Source organism: Melanaphis sacchari, unplaced genomic scaffold, assembly GCF_002803265.2.
Source record: "Melanaphis sacchari strain LSU unplaced genomic scaffold, SCAv2.0 Contig7_pilon_pilon, whole genome shotgun sequence".
Classification (NCBI taxonomy): Eukaryota; Metazoa; Arthropoda; class Insecta; order Hemiptera; family Aphididae; genus Melanaphis; species Melanaphis sacchari.
The window spans coordinates 4,328,993-4,345,973 of record NW_020271560.1 but is presented as its reverse complement, the minus strand read 5'-3'; the positions used below and the strand labels follow the sequence as shown (position 1 = coordinate 4,345,973).

The window sequence follows — 16,981 nt, the reverse complement described above, 5'->3', positions numbered from 1 at the left end:
TAGACAAATATAATTTTATATTTAATATAATCAATACATTTTGTAACTAAAATCATTATATTCTTCGTTAATGTTTGTAATAATTCAGTTACATGTTATAAACACTAATAAAAAAAATGTATATTTTATTTCACTTAAAGAAAAATTCAGAAAATATAAAATTAAACTAAATTTACTTTTACATTTAAATTAAATTATTACTCTATTTCAACTTGATATTAAATAATGCGTTGGTTATCTATAGATTGATTTGGAACTTGTAATTAATTATAATTAAATTAAATTGTGATTGTGATTAAATACTTAATTTAAGTTAATTTTATACCTGTATTAATTAATAAATATTTATTGTACAGACCTAATCGATAATGTTGTTTTACACTTAGATAATTAGATGTTTAATTTAGAAAACTTGATAATGAAAACAACAAGTTAACAACAGTGATTTATTTTAAGAAAAGAATGTTCTTTATTGATAGAAAGTTAATTATTATGTTACTCATTGATTTGAATACATCTATTCTAAGAATAGAAAATGTGACAGTATTTATCAAGTAATATAAATTCTGATATTAAAATCATTTATTGTCTACTAATTTACAAGTTTACAAGACAAGTATGTAATTATTTTAAATCATTTTATTGTTCTTTTAAAATGTATTATCAAAAAACCTAGGTACTATTAAAGCATTTAAAATACATACAATTTACATTCTAATAATGAATAATTATATTTTAATATTCTTCAATTTGAATACATTGTATGTTATGGATGTAAATAATATATACATATAACAAACTAATTTCAATACATTAGTGATGAAGAAATTTTTATAGACAGACATTTTTTAAATTATAGCTATTCACATATTTATGATTCTCATACTTGGATTTTGGTATTCACTATATATTGTGATAGTAAAATATAACATAAATATAATAAAATAAAACTAATAGATTGTTAATTTCTAGTGAATATTTACTTAGTAATTACTTAGTTTCTTTCACATTTAAAAAATCATGACTGGGTGTTTTATTTTTTCAGCTAAAATAAATTTTTTTTTTTAATTTAAAAACAGTTGTTATTGCTGTTTACAGAAAAGTTATTTTTTAATTAAAAATATTTCCAAATTTAAGTTAAAAAATTTAAAGTATCTATGTCTAATATTAATATCATCATTATTTCAATTAATATAATTAATGTATTACATGAAACAACACATAGTTAATGATAGTTATTGGGAAATAAAATTATAATTTAATCAATTGAATTTATATTTTATGAGTAGAATAATCATGTATTTACAAAAATAAAATAAATGTTAAACCACCTCTTTTGTATAATAAATTTGAGGCATCAGAAGGGTAAATACATCAATGTTACTGGTCTATAGTTTCTAATTTATTTAACTGGTTCCTAGTTTGTAATAAATGTTGAAACAAACATTAACTATTTTATACACCAAGTAATAATCTAATATTATTTTATATATGTGCATTAAAATTGTTTTTAATTAATGCAATTTTCTATTTAAACATGGATAATTATCTATTATATTATGACTTATAAGTACCAAAAAGTATGAACTGAACCATTTAATCTTGTATAATTGACCATATTTGTGGTTATTATTCAATATTAATTTAAATAATAAAGTATTATATAGATAGACATTTGTCCATTATTAATGCTCATATAATTTACTATGTTAAATTGAATAACCTAAGTTTAAAATTTTGAAGTATAAAATCTATAATAAATATTACATATTATTAATTAGTTATAAGTTATAACCTATAGGTATTGTACAGTTAATATTATAATTGATGTATAAATATGTTTATATGTATGTATACAATAATATGCAATTATACTTCAAATTACTTGTTTAGTTTTATTGAAGTAATATCTATTGAATAGAATTCCATCTACTAATTAATTAGTTGGTCCTTGCTTAATTCCAAGAATAGGATTGTTATGTAACATGATGCTGTCGTCAATATAACCATTCATCTCTGTTAAACTGGAAAATGTAGTGTTCTAAAGCTTAAATATTGCTTTATTGTATGATTTATTTTCCAGACATGAGACATCTACAAAATAACAGATTATGAGTAATACATTATTATTATATGGTTAATAGTTAAAATTAAAGCATAAACTTGTATCAGTCTGTAGAAATTTGTCTTCCATCATATCTAAAAACTCTTTTTCATCACAATATAAAAATCTAGTTGCCTGGTTGTGTTAAGTTGTTACTAAGAAGTAAGAGTTCTAAGTAATTTTAATGACTAAATTGAGTCACTTAGAATATTCAAAAATTATAGAACACCAAAATATAATAATAAAAACAAATAGTGATTAGAAAATTATTTAATGGGTATTATGTACCTTAATGTTTCAGTTAAAGTGGGCATTTATGTGGGTAAAATATAACCCCCTCATACCTGTAAGGGTATAGTATAAAGTCTAAATTAAAAAAAAGTCTTAAATAAAAAAATGTGATTCATTTAATTTCTAAGGTAATGGGTAAATATTATTTTTGCTTTTTTATTTAATTATTAATTAATCATAATAATATTATACATATTTACAATAAAAATTAATAAAAGCTTGCGAAAATGATGCATTGTTGATGTTGGTTTAAAATTATTTTTATGGATAATATGCTTTATTATCACTGTTAGACATATCTATAGAGTATTTGATAAAGTTAAATTAGTGTTTACCAAAGAACCTATACTAACTATAGATTAAGTATTATTTTAGTTTTTCAACAGATTTTAAGTGTTTATTAATTTATTGATTATATTGCTTTCAAATCTGAATCTTAATTATTATAGTAATAAATTGGTCTGATCAATTTTACTTAGATCTAAAAAGTTAACAATTCCATTATGTAAATATTAATTATAACCTGCCATTGGTAAAAATATTAATTTACAGATTTTCTACATTATATATATTAATTTAAGAAATATTTATAGTTACCATAATTTGTGTAATCTTTGTGTTTCAAAAATAACAAATAAATGTAAAATTTGAATATTTTATATGTTATTGAAATTCCATTGATAAATTATAAAATGCTACTATTCCAGTATTTTTCTTTTAAATTAATTGTAGCACTCTGAATAGTAACACCAAAGCCACTGAGTAAAATATTGGTTGACTGGTATTCAATGTTCAGGAACAATTAATATGTATGCAGATTACTTCATCAGACTTTGGGTATACAATCAACCTTTAGTTAATTTGGTGTAAGTGATAGTAATACATATTTAATAAGAAAGAAAATCTGTATAAATAATCTGAAGATCTTAATATTTTCATATTTTAAATACATATCAAACAAAGGAATTACACTGATAAGTAATTAATGTTATAAAAACAAAATAAAATAAATATTAATGATTTTTTTATATTTATAAAAGAAAATAAGCAGCTTAATCACAAAATATTACAATTCAGTTACACCACTTATTAACATTTTATTTTCTTATTCTCTATTTTCATTGATATTGTAATAAGCACAACAATCAACAATAATATTACTATGAATTAATAGAAACATATAGATGGTACATAATTAGATGAAGACAATGTACAAAGGAATCATTTATATCTCATTCAAATTAAAAATACAAACATGAATATTAAATCAAAATTTATTGGTATAAATTTATTAATAAAAAATATATAAGATATTTCATAATCATATTCTAATTTGATTTAGAACCAAAAATACATTTAATTAAAAAAAAAAAATTCTAAACAATTTTAAGAAATATATTTGCATAAATATTTAAGTCCATGTTATGTTGAAAACTATATTTAAGTCCAAGTTTAATGATGATAAGTAAAGGACCTAAAAATAAATAAATATATATATATCTGTTATGTAGTTATAAACAATTTACAAATCTTTATCAAAACTAATTTTTAATAAGCTTTAATAAAAGCTGATGATAATAATAATAAATAGTTAGAGAAAACAAAAATGTTATATTTAATACTCACTTCTTCAGTTGTATTATAATAAAAATTATTGTACGTAGCTCCATTCACTTGAATATTTTTTGGTTCATTTAGAATGCCAAAAATAGTAATATTTTGTAAAATAGTTTTTTCGTCTGAATAATTATATGTAACAACTTCATTTAATAATATTGTGTTGTTTAGCTTGAAACGAATTTCATTATATAACCCATTTTCCCATACACCTTAAAATAAAAATTTATTATAAAATACAGCAAGAAAAATAATTGTATTATTATTTACTTAAAGAGTCACCGTCATCCCAAAATAAGAAGCCAAATGCTTCTTTAAACTGATTTGGTGCAATTAAAAGTCCAAATGAATTCTTACGGCTATAATTTAAATTAAACAATATTTATTTTATATTGATACAAGCTTAAAATTAAAATAATAATAAAATTTAAGTTTTAGTAACATATTATAATTTTTACTTCCAATATAATAACCTAACATTTTAAATATATAGGAAAAAAAATGGTACTTATTAGTTACCTATTGCGATTACCTAGCAAGATGTATTGAATAGTGGTTATTGTATAATTTATGAAACAAATGCACTCTACCACCCCATACAAAATTTTTCAATTATTTTTTTGGAACTTACTAATGTCAACTATTTAAGAACAATCATATAAATATCATAATTTGTCTGTCAGATTTAGTTTTGAAGTTATGGCCTTAGGAAGTTAACAACTTTGTGTTTTTTACACAAATTCATTTTGATCTACTTTGTCTATTACAAATATTGATGTTTTATTTCACTATAAAATATGAGTAATATAAGTATTTAATATAGTGACTTCCTTTGCCTATTGGTTCCGGTTGCCAGACTAGAGGTCCTCGGACCTCTCATTGGATAGGGGCCGAGCCCCCAAACCTCCTGGAACCAAAATAGCCAACTTGAGGATGAGGCAGAAAAGTGACACCTTCTGAGTCGCGGGGAGAGATCATATCTGCCCTTCGGGCAACCAGTTAACCTAATAAGTAAATCTAACCTTATTAGTTCAAATAAAACAAGTATAGGGACTATTTGGGCGAGGGTTTATTCAACTAAATTTTAATAATATGGAACAACAATGGTCTAACACCATTTGCATTGGTAAATGGCAAGTAAAACATCAAATTACTCATGTTACTTATCTAAAAAAAATCCCCACACCAATGTTAATAATAACCACCATTTAATACGTTTTGCTAGGTAGTCGCGATAACCAATAAGTACCTAAAATATATAGAGGAAAGTTTACCTAGATGTAGTAGTAGTAGATGGATCTTGAACTGGTAAAATATAGCCACCACGTATCTTAAGTGGAATAGTATCTTTAGGAGCTTCAACAGTGAAAATGGACCCATTACTTAGTATACATTTTTTAGAATAATAATCATACCATATATCATTGGGTAAATAGATATCTACTTCCACTTGGTTCTAAAAATACGTAGATAATTTATATAAAAAATACTTTACTGTAAATAAAATTATAATAACCAAACCTCTTTTAAAACTGGTGAAATTAGTAGAGCAGAACCCCACAAAAATTGTGTATCGATGTTGTAAGTATTGTTATCATATGGATATCTAAATAATTTCATTCTTTGTATCATTTATCCGCCAATAATATCAAATTTAATAATAAATAAAATTAAATATACTTACTCAAAAAATAGTGGTCGTGCAACTGTTTCACCATAAATATGTGCTCTCCAAAATAAAGAATACAAATATGGAAGCAATGAATATCGGATTAACAGTGCTTTTTTAGCTGATTCTATAACCAATGGTCCTAATGCCACAGGATCTTGATCCTTTAAGTATAATTTATTAAATTATTTTATCAATAAAGGTATGACTATTAAAAATACATACAAAACTTTCATCAGAATTATGATTTCTTGAGAATGGATAAAATGCACCTAATTGACTCCAACGTGAACAAAGTTCAACTGTAGTATTAAGATTAAAACCACATATATCAGCTCCCACAAGTGGAACACCAAACATGTTGAAAAGCACAATATCTAAAATAAAAAATATTTTAATCGTACAAAAATAAATAAAAACCATAAATATCATGCAGTATACACTTCTCCCAATTAAACTATGGTGTAATGTGCACTTTATCAATATTATTAATTTAGTATGCACTTAATCAATAACATTAAAACGATTTACTTATATTATTTCTGTATTATTTGATCAATTTCATAAAACCTTAACTACAAGTGAATCTTTTTGCATAAGAATTACCCTTGGTCGTAATAATATAAAAGCGCTAAATTAATAGTATAGTTAAATCTTAAATAGTGCCAAAAATATAAATTTTTTTTGGAAACGTCATTGACATGGCACTTTAGTACATATTGATTTTTTTTATATACCTAAAAAAAATGTAAATTTTGAATCTGATTATCTTATTATGACTATCTGGTAAAATCAAACTTTGTTGATTCCTTATTTTGTTTTTTATATTAATACTTATCACTTTATTAAAAAAAAAAGAGGTCTAAACGTATAAATATTAAATTTAATTAGTGACAACAACTAACAAGGACTTTTAAGTTACACATAGTTTGATAAATATTGTTGATGCAGTAGACCAGTCTTCATAAGCTAGTTGACGGTAGAATTCTTGAATTCATATAGAATAAAAACCAAAATCACAAGTTTTAAATTATTACCAGTAATAGATTGTTTCATATCATCCCAAGTAGAAAGTATATCTCCAGTCCAATGACCAGCAAAATGTCCTAAACCAGCAAAACTTGATCTTGAAATAACTAATGGCCTTGAATTTTTAATAACTGATAATGCACTAAAGTTTGTAAAATATTATTTTTTCAATTCATTATAACATAAAAAGTTTCTACATTTTAATGTAGGTAATGAAACTAAATATGAATCTTACAATTGTGTTGTTATAGCTTCAGATAATCCATAAAGATTATGAACATCAAAATGAAGTCCAGCATGCTGATTTGCAGACATGCAAATAGTTTTGTAATTTAATTTTCCTCCAGCAACACTTGGTGTATACTGTGGATTTTCCCAATTACTAGAATTGGTAAATATGCAACCTTCCCAATCTCCATTGACAAAATTTGATGGTTCATTCATGTCCTAAAATGTATGACAATTAAAAATTAAAGATTGAATAATAATAGTTTAAAATACAAAAATGATACTAACAATCCATAAACCATCAAACGGAAGAATATTATGATAGTTAGATACTTGATTTATCCAATAATCGATCGACTTTGGATTAGTGAAATCGGGGAATACGGTACCTCCATCAAGGTTCCATACCTAAAATGTATTGCATTAAATTATAAACATAGAGAATATTTAATGAGGAAAAACATACTTGGCCTTCAAGTGGAAGACCAGAAGAATTTTTTATAAAAATTCCATTTTTTAAGCCATCATCATAAGGTGGATATGATCCTTTTGGTTCACGAGAAGACACTCCAGGATCTAATATAATTACATGATGCATTCCAACCTTTAAAGATAAAATTAATGAATACAACTGCCACATTTAACAAATAGAAGTAATACTACCTCATGCAAATAATTCACATATTTAGGAAGATCAGTAAAATTATTGCTTAAAGTGAAATCATTTTTATTTTTCATATAATCAATGTCATTCCAATGTGTATCCTAAAAATAAAAATTCTAAAATTTAGAATGCTTGGTAAAGTAGAAATATACCACCATTAGTAATTTAATAGTCTTTTAAAATATGTAAATTAGTAATTTACCCAAGGAATTCCTGCACTAACTGTTCTATTATGAACATTAATAAGTTCATTTAATGTTTGTCCAAATCTAAAAATAGTTTAATTAATCAACTAAAATTTGATATGTTAAAGAAAAACACTTACCGGCATAAATGAAATCCTAGTGTCCAATAGGATGGTAAAAATGGTCTACCAATTGTATCTGTATATTGAGATATTACATCAGAAGGAGTTGGTCCCATAAAATAATAAAAATCTAATATACCACCAATTGTTCTATAAGTGATTGCTGGTGTTGGTTGCAATATAATATCTAAAACAAAAACATCAAAGTTATTTGTAATTAATAACAAACCTCTGAAAAATTGTCCTAGAAAAATAATACTTATGTTTATGCACTAAATATAATATTTTAAGTTAAGAAGTCAATAAGTTATGTATAAAATGATACTGCATTAATTCTCATAAATAAAATTATTAATTCGATATTCATAAATTTCAATTTTTAGACAAATATTCCAGTTAAGATTATGAAATTAAAAATCAAAAGTTAATAGTGTTACAATAAACATATAGATAAATATATATAAATGCAACACAAATATTTGAATTATTTGTGTTTTAAATTTTGATATATTTTTTTTATTGTTTAATGTAAATCTTTGAAAAATTGACATTTTGGCATAATAAGTATTTAATCAAAAGAATCATTTTATACATAAATGAAACTAGATAGCAAGTAGATTTTGTAGATTGGAAAATACAAGATAATTTTATGAAAAAATAATAATAAATTAAATTAGAGGTTTATAAATAACTATTAAAATTTATAAAATGTAAATATAATTTTATAAGATAATTTAAATAATTTCCTGACTAAATTTATGGTTATAATGATATTATTTATAGTTAACCTATTATTGTATACATAAACTAATTCATACCCATAGCATTGCTGTTGAATAAAAAAACTCCATGACTTTTTCCTGATTCTTCAATCAATAAATAAAATGGATGTGAACCATATCCATTCATCTAAATAAAAACATAAAATAACTAGATATAATGAATTGAATAATGCTAGTTTGTGTTAAAAATGTATTAATTTAATGGACCAATCACAGGCCACTAAATTATATTTAAAGGATCATTAAGCTCACTATTTTTTCAATTTTTAGTGGTTATTCATGCAACCTGGATTATAACTTACATTATTTGTTGGAGGATTATCGTGATTGAAAAAAGTATATGTTTTCCAATTCATATCAAGCATAAGACTTGATCTATGTTCACCTAAACCATATATATATTTAGTTGGTAATAATGCTGAAAGTTGAATAAATTGATCAGAATAAATAAAACCTCCAATATTTCGACTGTCAAATCTAGGATTAAAAAAAAATATAAATAAGTAAAATCAAAACAATTATTAAACAATAAATTCAAATAATAAAATGCATACATGGTTAAATTATCACTTTTCCTTAGAATTGCAAATCCAACTTTATTATTGGATAGTTTTACAATATAGTCAGATACTAAAGGTTCATTTCTATTATTTAATTTAAGTACTGGTACTTCAGGGTATGGTGGCTCATAACGTTTATTTTCTGGATCATAGATCTAGATAATGAAATAAATAAATAATAGAATTTGGAATTAAGTTTACAAAAAATTGAATTGCCTATAAGTAAAAAACTTTAACAATAATAAAAATTATAAAATAAATAAACACATTATTGTTTATACAATTGTATATAAAGCTGTTAATTCTGAACTAAAATTTGTTAAATTAAAATTTTTATTACCTTAACACGTAATCGCTGAGCTGTTTGTAATGAAATTTCCATACACAATACTTTGATATCATTTTTATAAATGGTATTTTTGGTTATGTTAAAAAACGCTATTATTTCATCTCTGGATGTAGTTACATTAATAACTTTGTAATTACTATAATTTGAAGAATAATAACACCACGGTATTTGAGAATTTTCAGTACTAGGTGACCAACAGCAATTTCTTTTTTCACAACTTTGCTTGTCAGCTTTTCCTCTTGGAAAACAATCAAATTTATACTCATCGGAAATTACTGAACAGTGACCATCATCTACATGATTATGATTAATACCAATATCAGTCTTCTGTTCAAGATATTTGCTTGAAATACTACTATTTTCTAGTATATTTTTATTGTCACTTATATATAAATATAGTACAACTGATATCGACAACAGAATGGCAAGTAGTGAAATAAATTTGTTTTTATTACATTTTAGATCTTCATCAATTGAATTTTTATCCATAATAGGTATATATGAATTTTGAGATTTAGTTTTTTGTTTCATTGTAAATAAAACAATTTTTGATGTTTATTTGAATTGCACTAAACAGAAAAAAATATGTATTATGATGTAATTCAATAAGTTTGCATTTAATCACTAAGCATATTAACAGTTCAAGTACAACTGATAGGAATGATCATAAGTATATGAATAAACACTTTAATTTATTAGTACTATAAATAGATAAAAATATAATGTACTAACCTTATTTGTTATTGCATTTAATGTATCTATAAATGAACAGTTAATTTGTTTGTAACGCAAATCTAATTGCTTTCAATACTGATTCAAAGTTCAAAACTTTAATCACAAATTCAGAACATATATTTATATAAAATAAGAAAAAAATATATAATCTCTAAATATCTCTTAGCCAACAATAATTAAGACTGTTTGTCAAATGACAATCTATCAGACTATTCCAAAATTATGACCAACGATAATTTTGAGCATTTTGGATGAATGACTAAAACGAAAATAGTAAGTTGAAATACAGGTATGAGGTTAAATAAATTCAATTTTTAAAATTTAAAAAAACTGTGAATTGTGATTGTGAATGATAAATGATAATGTAACGACATAGAATGGAACAATATCTATAGCAATATAGAACATTTGTTCTAATGGTCTTTTGTTCCAAAAACGCATTAAGACCATCTGAACTAATGTTTTAAGTTTTTAAACGTTTTAAGGAAAAAGTGTTTACTGTAAGAAATATGTTTTGGAATAAGTTTAAAGTTATCGATTTTTTATGAAAACAAGGGTATTTTTAATTTAACTTTAGTTCTACAAATATCTATTTAGTATTTAGGGTTTAAACTAATGTATCTTGGTTTTTTACCATTATAGCACAACAATTAAAATATTTAAACTTAACATTTTAACATTTTAGATAGGTATTTATAAAGTATAGGTTCTTTTTATAAAAACCAAGATAATTTAGATAAGAATATAAAAATATAATTCTAATGTAGTTAGCTTGCATAATAAAACGAAACAATAGCAATATTATGAGGACATACAACGGTTGAACGGTATATAGTTAAAATTGACATTACATACCTAATTAAGTAGCTTGAAGAAATACGAAGGACCTTATGATAGGTATCTGTAAACTTGAAAACAAAAAAAAAAAATAATATCTCGATGTTTGAAAAAAAATGTTGAAGGTTTTATTTTGAGGAAGTATAAGTGGTTTTAAAATGCAATACCTATTATACAATAGGTAATAGGTATGATAGTTTATAGGAATTGGAATTTAAAATTTATTTGTAGGAAAGTGATATTTGATTTGGGAGCAGAAATGACACGTTCTCGTCGAGTTAGATTATTGGAAAACATAAGTTTTTTATAAACTGAGTAGCCTTTTTAATTGACTGGCTCCTAGACAACTACCAGAGCGGCAGGGCATAGTGCATGGTATCTTGCAAAGTAATCTAGTGACATATTGCATACATACATCAGATCTGCATTCTTCCCAATAAAAAAAAGTTTAGGTTAGGTAGGTATAAAATTATACATTGTGAATCGTGAATACAGTAACCCTAAGTGTGCCCAAAAAACAAACAGAAAAAGTATTAAGAGGCCTTTTGGATGAAAAAGGTTTATCAATAGCTATTTTGATGTACAGATGCAATTTAATTTCGTAGAAAGAAGTCCAACTTGTTGGTGACTTCTTTAAGTCGACTTAAAAGAAAGGCAAAGATGATTTATCGAAAAAGCGCTTAATAGGTAGTGTTTTGTTGAAACTTTAAAAATTAATGTTGTGATATAGCTATGAAACAAAAAAAAAACCTATGTGAGTGCCTTTGTACTCACGAATGATGTGTAAACATCTTAGCTGCAGTAGCAGTACGACTTTGATTGGGGAATATAATGTCATGGTTTGAGTGGGAATTAGTAAGTGGGAACCTTATTATACATAAGCTAACAATAATCATACAAAGATAGCATTATCTTTAAAATTTATATTTAACTTTTTTATTTTTTTTTATATATATATTTTTTTTATTATTTTATATAATTTATATATTGTGACACGAGATTTTTATATATTAGATATTATATAATAATATATTATATTATGTATGTTGTGTAGCCTGCACGAATACCGTGCGCATTAGCTTCACATACACACACTCAAGCAGTCACATCTACATTCTACATGACTTACGCCTGACGCTCAATTCCCCAAGAAGGCAGTATATTTTTAGCAATTATCACTGGGCGACATAAAAAAAAAAAATGCACTACGTCATAATCAAAATCAATATATTATGCGACTAAAAAATACTTTTCAGAATTAAATATACAAAACCTTACTTATATCTAACAATACCATCAAAACTCACAATACACAAACAAGTACAAATAATTTATGTGTACAACTTACTTTTTTTAGTTAAAAAAAGGAATCAATAACATATAGTACCTATATACATTTTGTTATAAAAGTATAAAAAACAATATATTTAAGTAAATATAAAAATTAGCTTGTAGGAACCAAGGCTAAAATAAAATCTGAAATAATTTGTAGATATTTATTGGAACGACTGATGACCAGATGAAACATGTCACATTGTCGCATAGAATAAATTGTTTCTTGCATACTGTGTTATTTTACGAGTACTTAAGGAGATCGGTTACACGAGGTTTCCATTGTAGAAAATTTCAATAATTATTTGTACTCCCAAATTCAAATGATCTAACGATATAACATAAATATAAATAAATAACAAAATTAAACATAAGAAATAATTGTATAATAGTTTTAAACATTGTTATTTTTACAAATAATCGTTGTCGCCCAGTAATTAAATATATGGTCTATTAGGCGACAAAAAGTTTTCTCTAGGCGACATTTTTGTCGCCCAGTATATTAGTTAAAATATCCACTGCAGTGAAGAAGGTCGTACTACAAACCGATAGTATAGATGTTTACACATAAAAAAAAAAAAAACATTTTACCAAAATTAAATATCACTACAAAATATTGGATTCTAAACAAAACAATTATTGTATTGTACATTTTCATTAAAAATGCATTAATAATTAATATATTATATTAGATATTATTGTATTATTATTTCTATGTATAGAACATGGATAATACCTATTAATTTATTCTTTTTTTTTTGTAATGTAAAAAAATAAAAAACAGTTTATGCCCAAATTTCAAAAAAATAAATTATATGTTATAGAAAAATTAACTATTTAAATGAAGTATTAAGTATAACTCGAGTTAAAAAAATATTTATGAATTTCAACTACATAGCTAAACTTTTAAGGAAGTAGAAATTATAAAAAAACAAAATAAATTCAATTTTTATTGTAAAGACCGCTTTGGTTATAAATTTAATAAAAATTTAATTTAAATATTAATTTAATTTGGGGGACCACTGTGCGACGTTGGTGTACCAAAAAAGTAAACATTTATGTCATTTTTTTCTTTTTCTTTGTGGGCAAGTAATCTAATGTCTAAAATAGTATATGCTTAATAAATGGACAGGTAAATACCTTAATCTCTTCACCCTTTTTACTGCCTTGGTTCTGGTATTAGGGACCTACTCTCCTGAAAAACATTTCCACGGACTGTCGTCAGTGGACAACTTATCCTTCCCGTCATTTAAATATAATATCTAATTAACTTATTGTATAATGAGTAAATACAGATTTCAAAATTTCAAAAATAAAACTTCGTTTTGATAAAAAATACAACAAAAAAACTGTATGCTGGGCATAGCCGATTTCTACTGAAAATGTACCTAATTGAGACAAAAGTAACATGAAAAAATATAACCAAACGACATAAATCCACGGAAAACGACAAAAAGCCATATAACAAAACATCATTATCATAATCTATCTTAACAAAAAAACATCCAACTAATTCTATCTACTATAGATTAAATATACTATATTTAATCTATGTATCTACTCACTGTGATTTGTAAATAACATAGACCTGATAATATCTATTATCAGGTCTATGGTAAATAAATAGAAAAACTGTTATCACTTATGAATGATTGAATGTCAAGCTACGAACACGTTTTTCAAACATTTACAAAATAACAACTTAAATTTCAAAGTAAAAATGAGCAAAAAGACTATACACAAAAAAAAACCAATTTTATCCAACGAAGGAATTGGTTTCGAATGGGATGTCACTCCTGATTATTTCAATAAAAACAATAGTGAATCTGAGGATTCTGACAAGGTAAGATACATTAATTTATAGTTAAATTTTATGAATTATTAATAAAATAATCATTAACAATCTTAATTTTCGTAAGGATTAAAAGTCTATGTAAATACAATCACTTTACATTCTTACAACCTATATATTACATTTTAGGGTGAAGACAATGAACCAAAAAAGAAAAAAGTACGTAAATTAAATATATCTCAACGACGTGAAGAACAAAAACAAGAAGAACTAAGATTACGAAAAGTTGAAGAAGAATTAACTCAAATTGAAACAAACCCTCAAAATGCTGATCACTTTGACCGATTAGTGTTATCTAATCCCAACAGTTCATTTATTTGGATTAAGTACATGGCTTGCCATTTACAAGTAATAATTTATAGAATACTTTATTTAGTTTAAAAATAACAAAGTATAATTAATTTATGGATTATATGGATTAAAACTATTTGCTTTTAATCATGCAAAATATTTAAACATAAAATATTGTTTTAAGTTGATCATAATAAAAACTGGTTTATTGAATTTAGCCTATAACATGATTTTATAGTTTGTAAAATTAATATAATTACATAAAAATTGTGCAATTATGTATTAAACAATAAACATATTATTATTGTAATTTATAGGCTACTGAAGTGGAAAAAGCAAGGGCAATAGCTAAAAGAGCATTGTCTACAATTGATACTAGAGAAGAACAAGAAAAATTAAATATTTGGACTGCACTTTTGAATTTGGAAAATTTATATGGCACTAAGGTAAAGAGATTAATAATTTGGCTTTTTAAAATTTATTCCTTCTTAGTTGAATCAATTATTAAATATTTAACATTTTAATATCATATTGATGGTTAAAACTTAAGTAAAGAAATAATATGACAATTATATTTTAGGAATCATTTAAACAAACAATGGATGAAGCATTACGTTCTAATGATGAATATCAGATTTATATAAAAATATTGGATATTTTTGCAGAATCTAATAAATTAAAAGTAAAGTTTGAATATAATATATGATAGTTCTTTTTAATAAACTTTGTTTTAAATACTACTGTTTCATTTAGGAATTAGAAGAATTAATTACAAAGATTAATAGAAAGTTTCGTGATTCTCTTGATGCTTATTTACATTGTGCTACTGTGTACTTCAAACTCAAAAAATCTGGCAAAGCAAGATTTATTTTACAAAAAGCATTATCAAATCTTCCAACTAAATCACGTATGTTAATTTGTATATTTAAATTCCTTTATTACAAAATCTAATAATAAATAAATATAAACAAAACTTACAAAATTTGATTTGGTGAGCAAGGAAGTTCAATTGTTAATTAAAAATTAAATTATAATAAAATTCCTTAAATACTTTATTTGAAGTGTTTTAAATTCCCAAAAATGATTGCTGATCTACATACATTTTATTACGTGTACATGAAATTATTATATAAATTTGATCACAAAATTTTGGTGCATGATCACTAAAATGTTTACTACTTCTGATATAATACCAAGTATATCAACTATATAGACAGAATTAAGGTAATGTTTTTTTTTAATATTTTAAAACAGTTTCATGTTTATATTTATCATTATCACAATTTATTTTAATTTATACATTATACTAATTTATTAAAAGGAAATCATGTTATTCACATATCACATGTATTGTCTCTCTCAAACTAATGTATACCAAACCAAAATAAACATTCAGCAGTTTCAATTTTAAGTATTTTTAAATATTTAAGTAAAATAATCTTTTATCAAAATTAAAGGTGAGAACATTTTCTGTATTTAATATGTTTTTTAATTTGTAAGTTATAAGGATGTAAAATATTAATTTTCAAAAATGATTTTAACTCATTTAAAAATGTAACGAGAAAACACAAAAACTACTGATAATGTTTTTACTTTTAAGTTTGATAACAGTCCATTTTACTAATATTTAAACTAAACACACAAATTTGAAACTGGCATTTTGGTATGTTTGTTAGTTTTAGACTTCACATATACGAGTACAATATCCAATTAATATGATTTTGTTATATATATTTTTTTTTTACTTTATAGATGTCACTATGATTAGTCGATTTGCGTTGGTTGAAAATAGTGATGGATCACCAGAAGAAGCACAGACGCTGTTTGAACATGTTTTAACATCCTATCCTTCTCGTATTGATGTATGGAGTATATATGTAGATATGTTAATAAAATCTAATAGAATAGATTTAGCAAGGTAAGAATAACTTAATTTTAACCAAGATATTATTCCACACATGTTTAGAATAGTTTATTTGATAATAACATAAAATTATTTTTTATGATTTTAGACATGCATTAGAAAGGGCAACAATACAGAAATTAGCTCCTAAAAAGATGAAGAGTTTGTTTAATAAGTGGATGATGTTGGAAGGAAAATATGGGACTTCTGAATCTGTAGATAAAGTTAAGGAATGCATGAATAACTATGTTAATTTAATTTTAAAAAAATAAAAAAAATAAATATTTTAGAATTAATTTTTGTAATATTATTTCTTAAATAAATATTATATTTTTCTTACTATACATTTTCAGGCTTTTAATTCTTGCAAAACTTTGGTTACTACCTCTATTTATGATGTACTATTATGTATGTAGATTTCTCATCTTTAT

The 16,981-nt window shown here is 24.0% G+C and overlaps 2 protein-coding genes across 2 annotated transcripts; one reads left to right on the top strand and one right to left on the bottom strand.

Moving 5' to 3' along the window:
- Window positions 1-3,791: 3,791 nt before the first annotated feature.
- LOC112601859 (lysosomal alpha-glucosidase-like) lies at window positions 3,792-10,131 on the bottom strand. The gene is made up of 18 exons (XM_025349684.1): window positions 9,592-10,131; window positions 9,246-9,406; window positions 8,994-9,168; window positions 8,728-8,818; window positions 7,928-8,096; window positions 7,805-7,871; window positions 7,602-7,703; window positions 7,405-7,542; window positions 7,227-7,346; window positions 6,946-7,157; window positions 6,719-6,852; window positions 5,907-6,058; window positions 5,697-5,845; window positions 5,534-5,618; window positions 5,287-5,468; window positions 4,283-4,371; window positions 4,022-4,224; window positions 3,792-3,869 (listed from the first exon to the last, which is right to left on the bottom strand). The coding sequence occupies exons 1-18, from the start codon at window positions 10,129-10,131 to the stop codon at window positions 3,807-3,809; spliced, it is 2,832 nt and encodes a 943-aa protein (XP_025205469.1). The 3' UTR covers window positions 3,792-3,806.
- A 3,995-nt stretch (window positions 10,132-14,126) lies between these two features.
- LOC112601854 (protein RRP5 homolog) lies at window positions 14,127-16,838 on the top strand. The gene is made up of 7 exons (XM_025349678.1): window positions 14,127-14,347; window positions 14,486-14,704; window positions 14,965-15,093; window positions 15,228-15,329; window positions 15,401-15,554; window positions 16,400-16,565; window positions 16,660-16,838. Exons 1-7 carry the CDS (start codon window positions 14,153-14,155, stop codon window positions 16,820-16,822), a joined length of 1,128 nt encoding a protein of 375 aa, XP_025205463.1. The 5' UTR covers window positions 14,127-14,152; the 3' UTR covers window positions 16,823-16,838.
- Window positions 16,839-16,981: the final 143 nt, after the last annotated feature.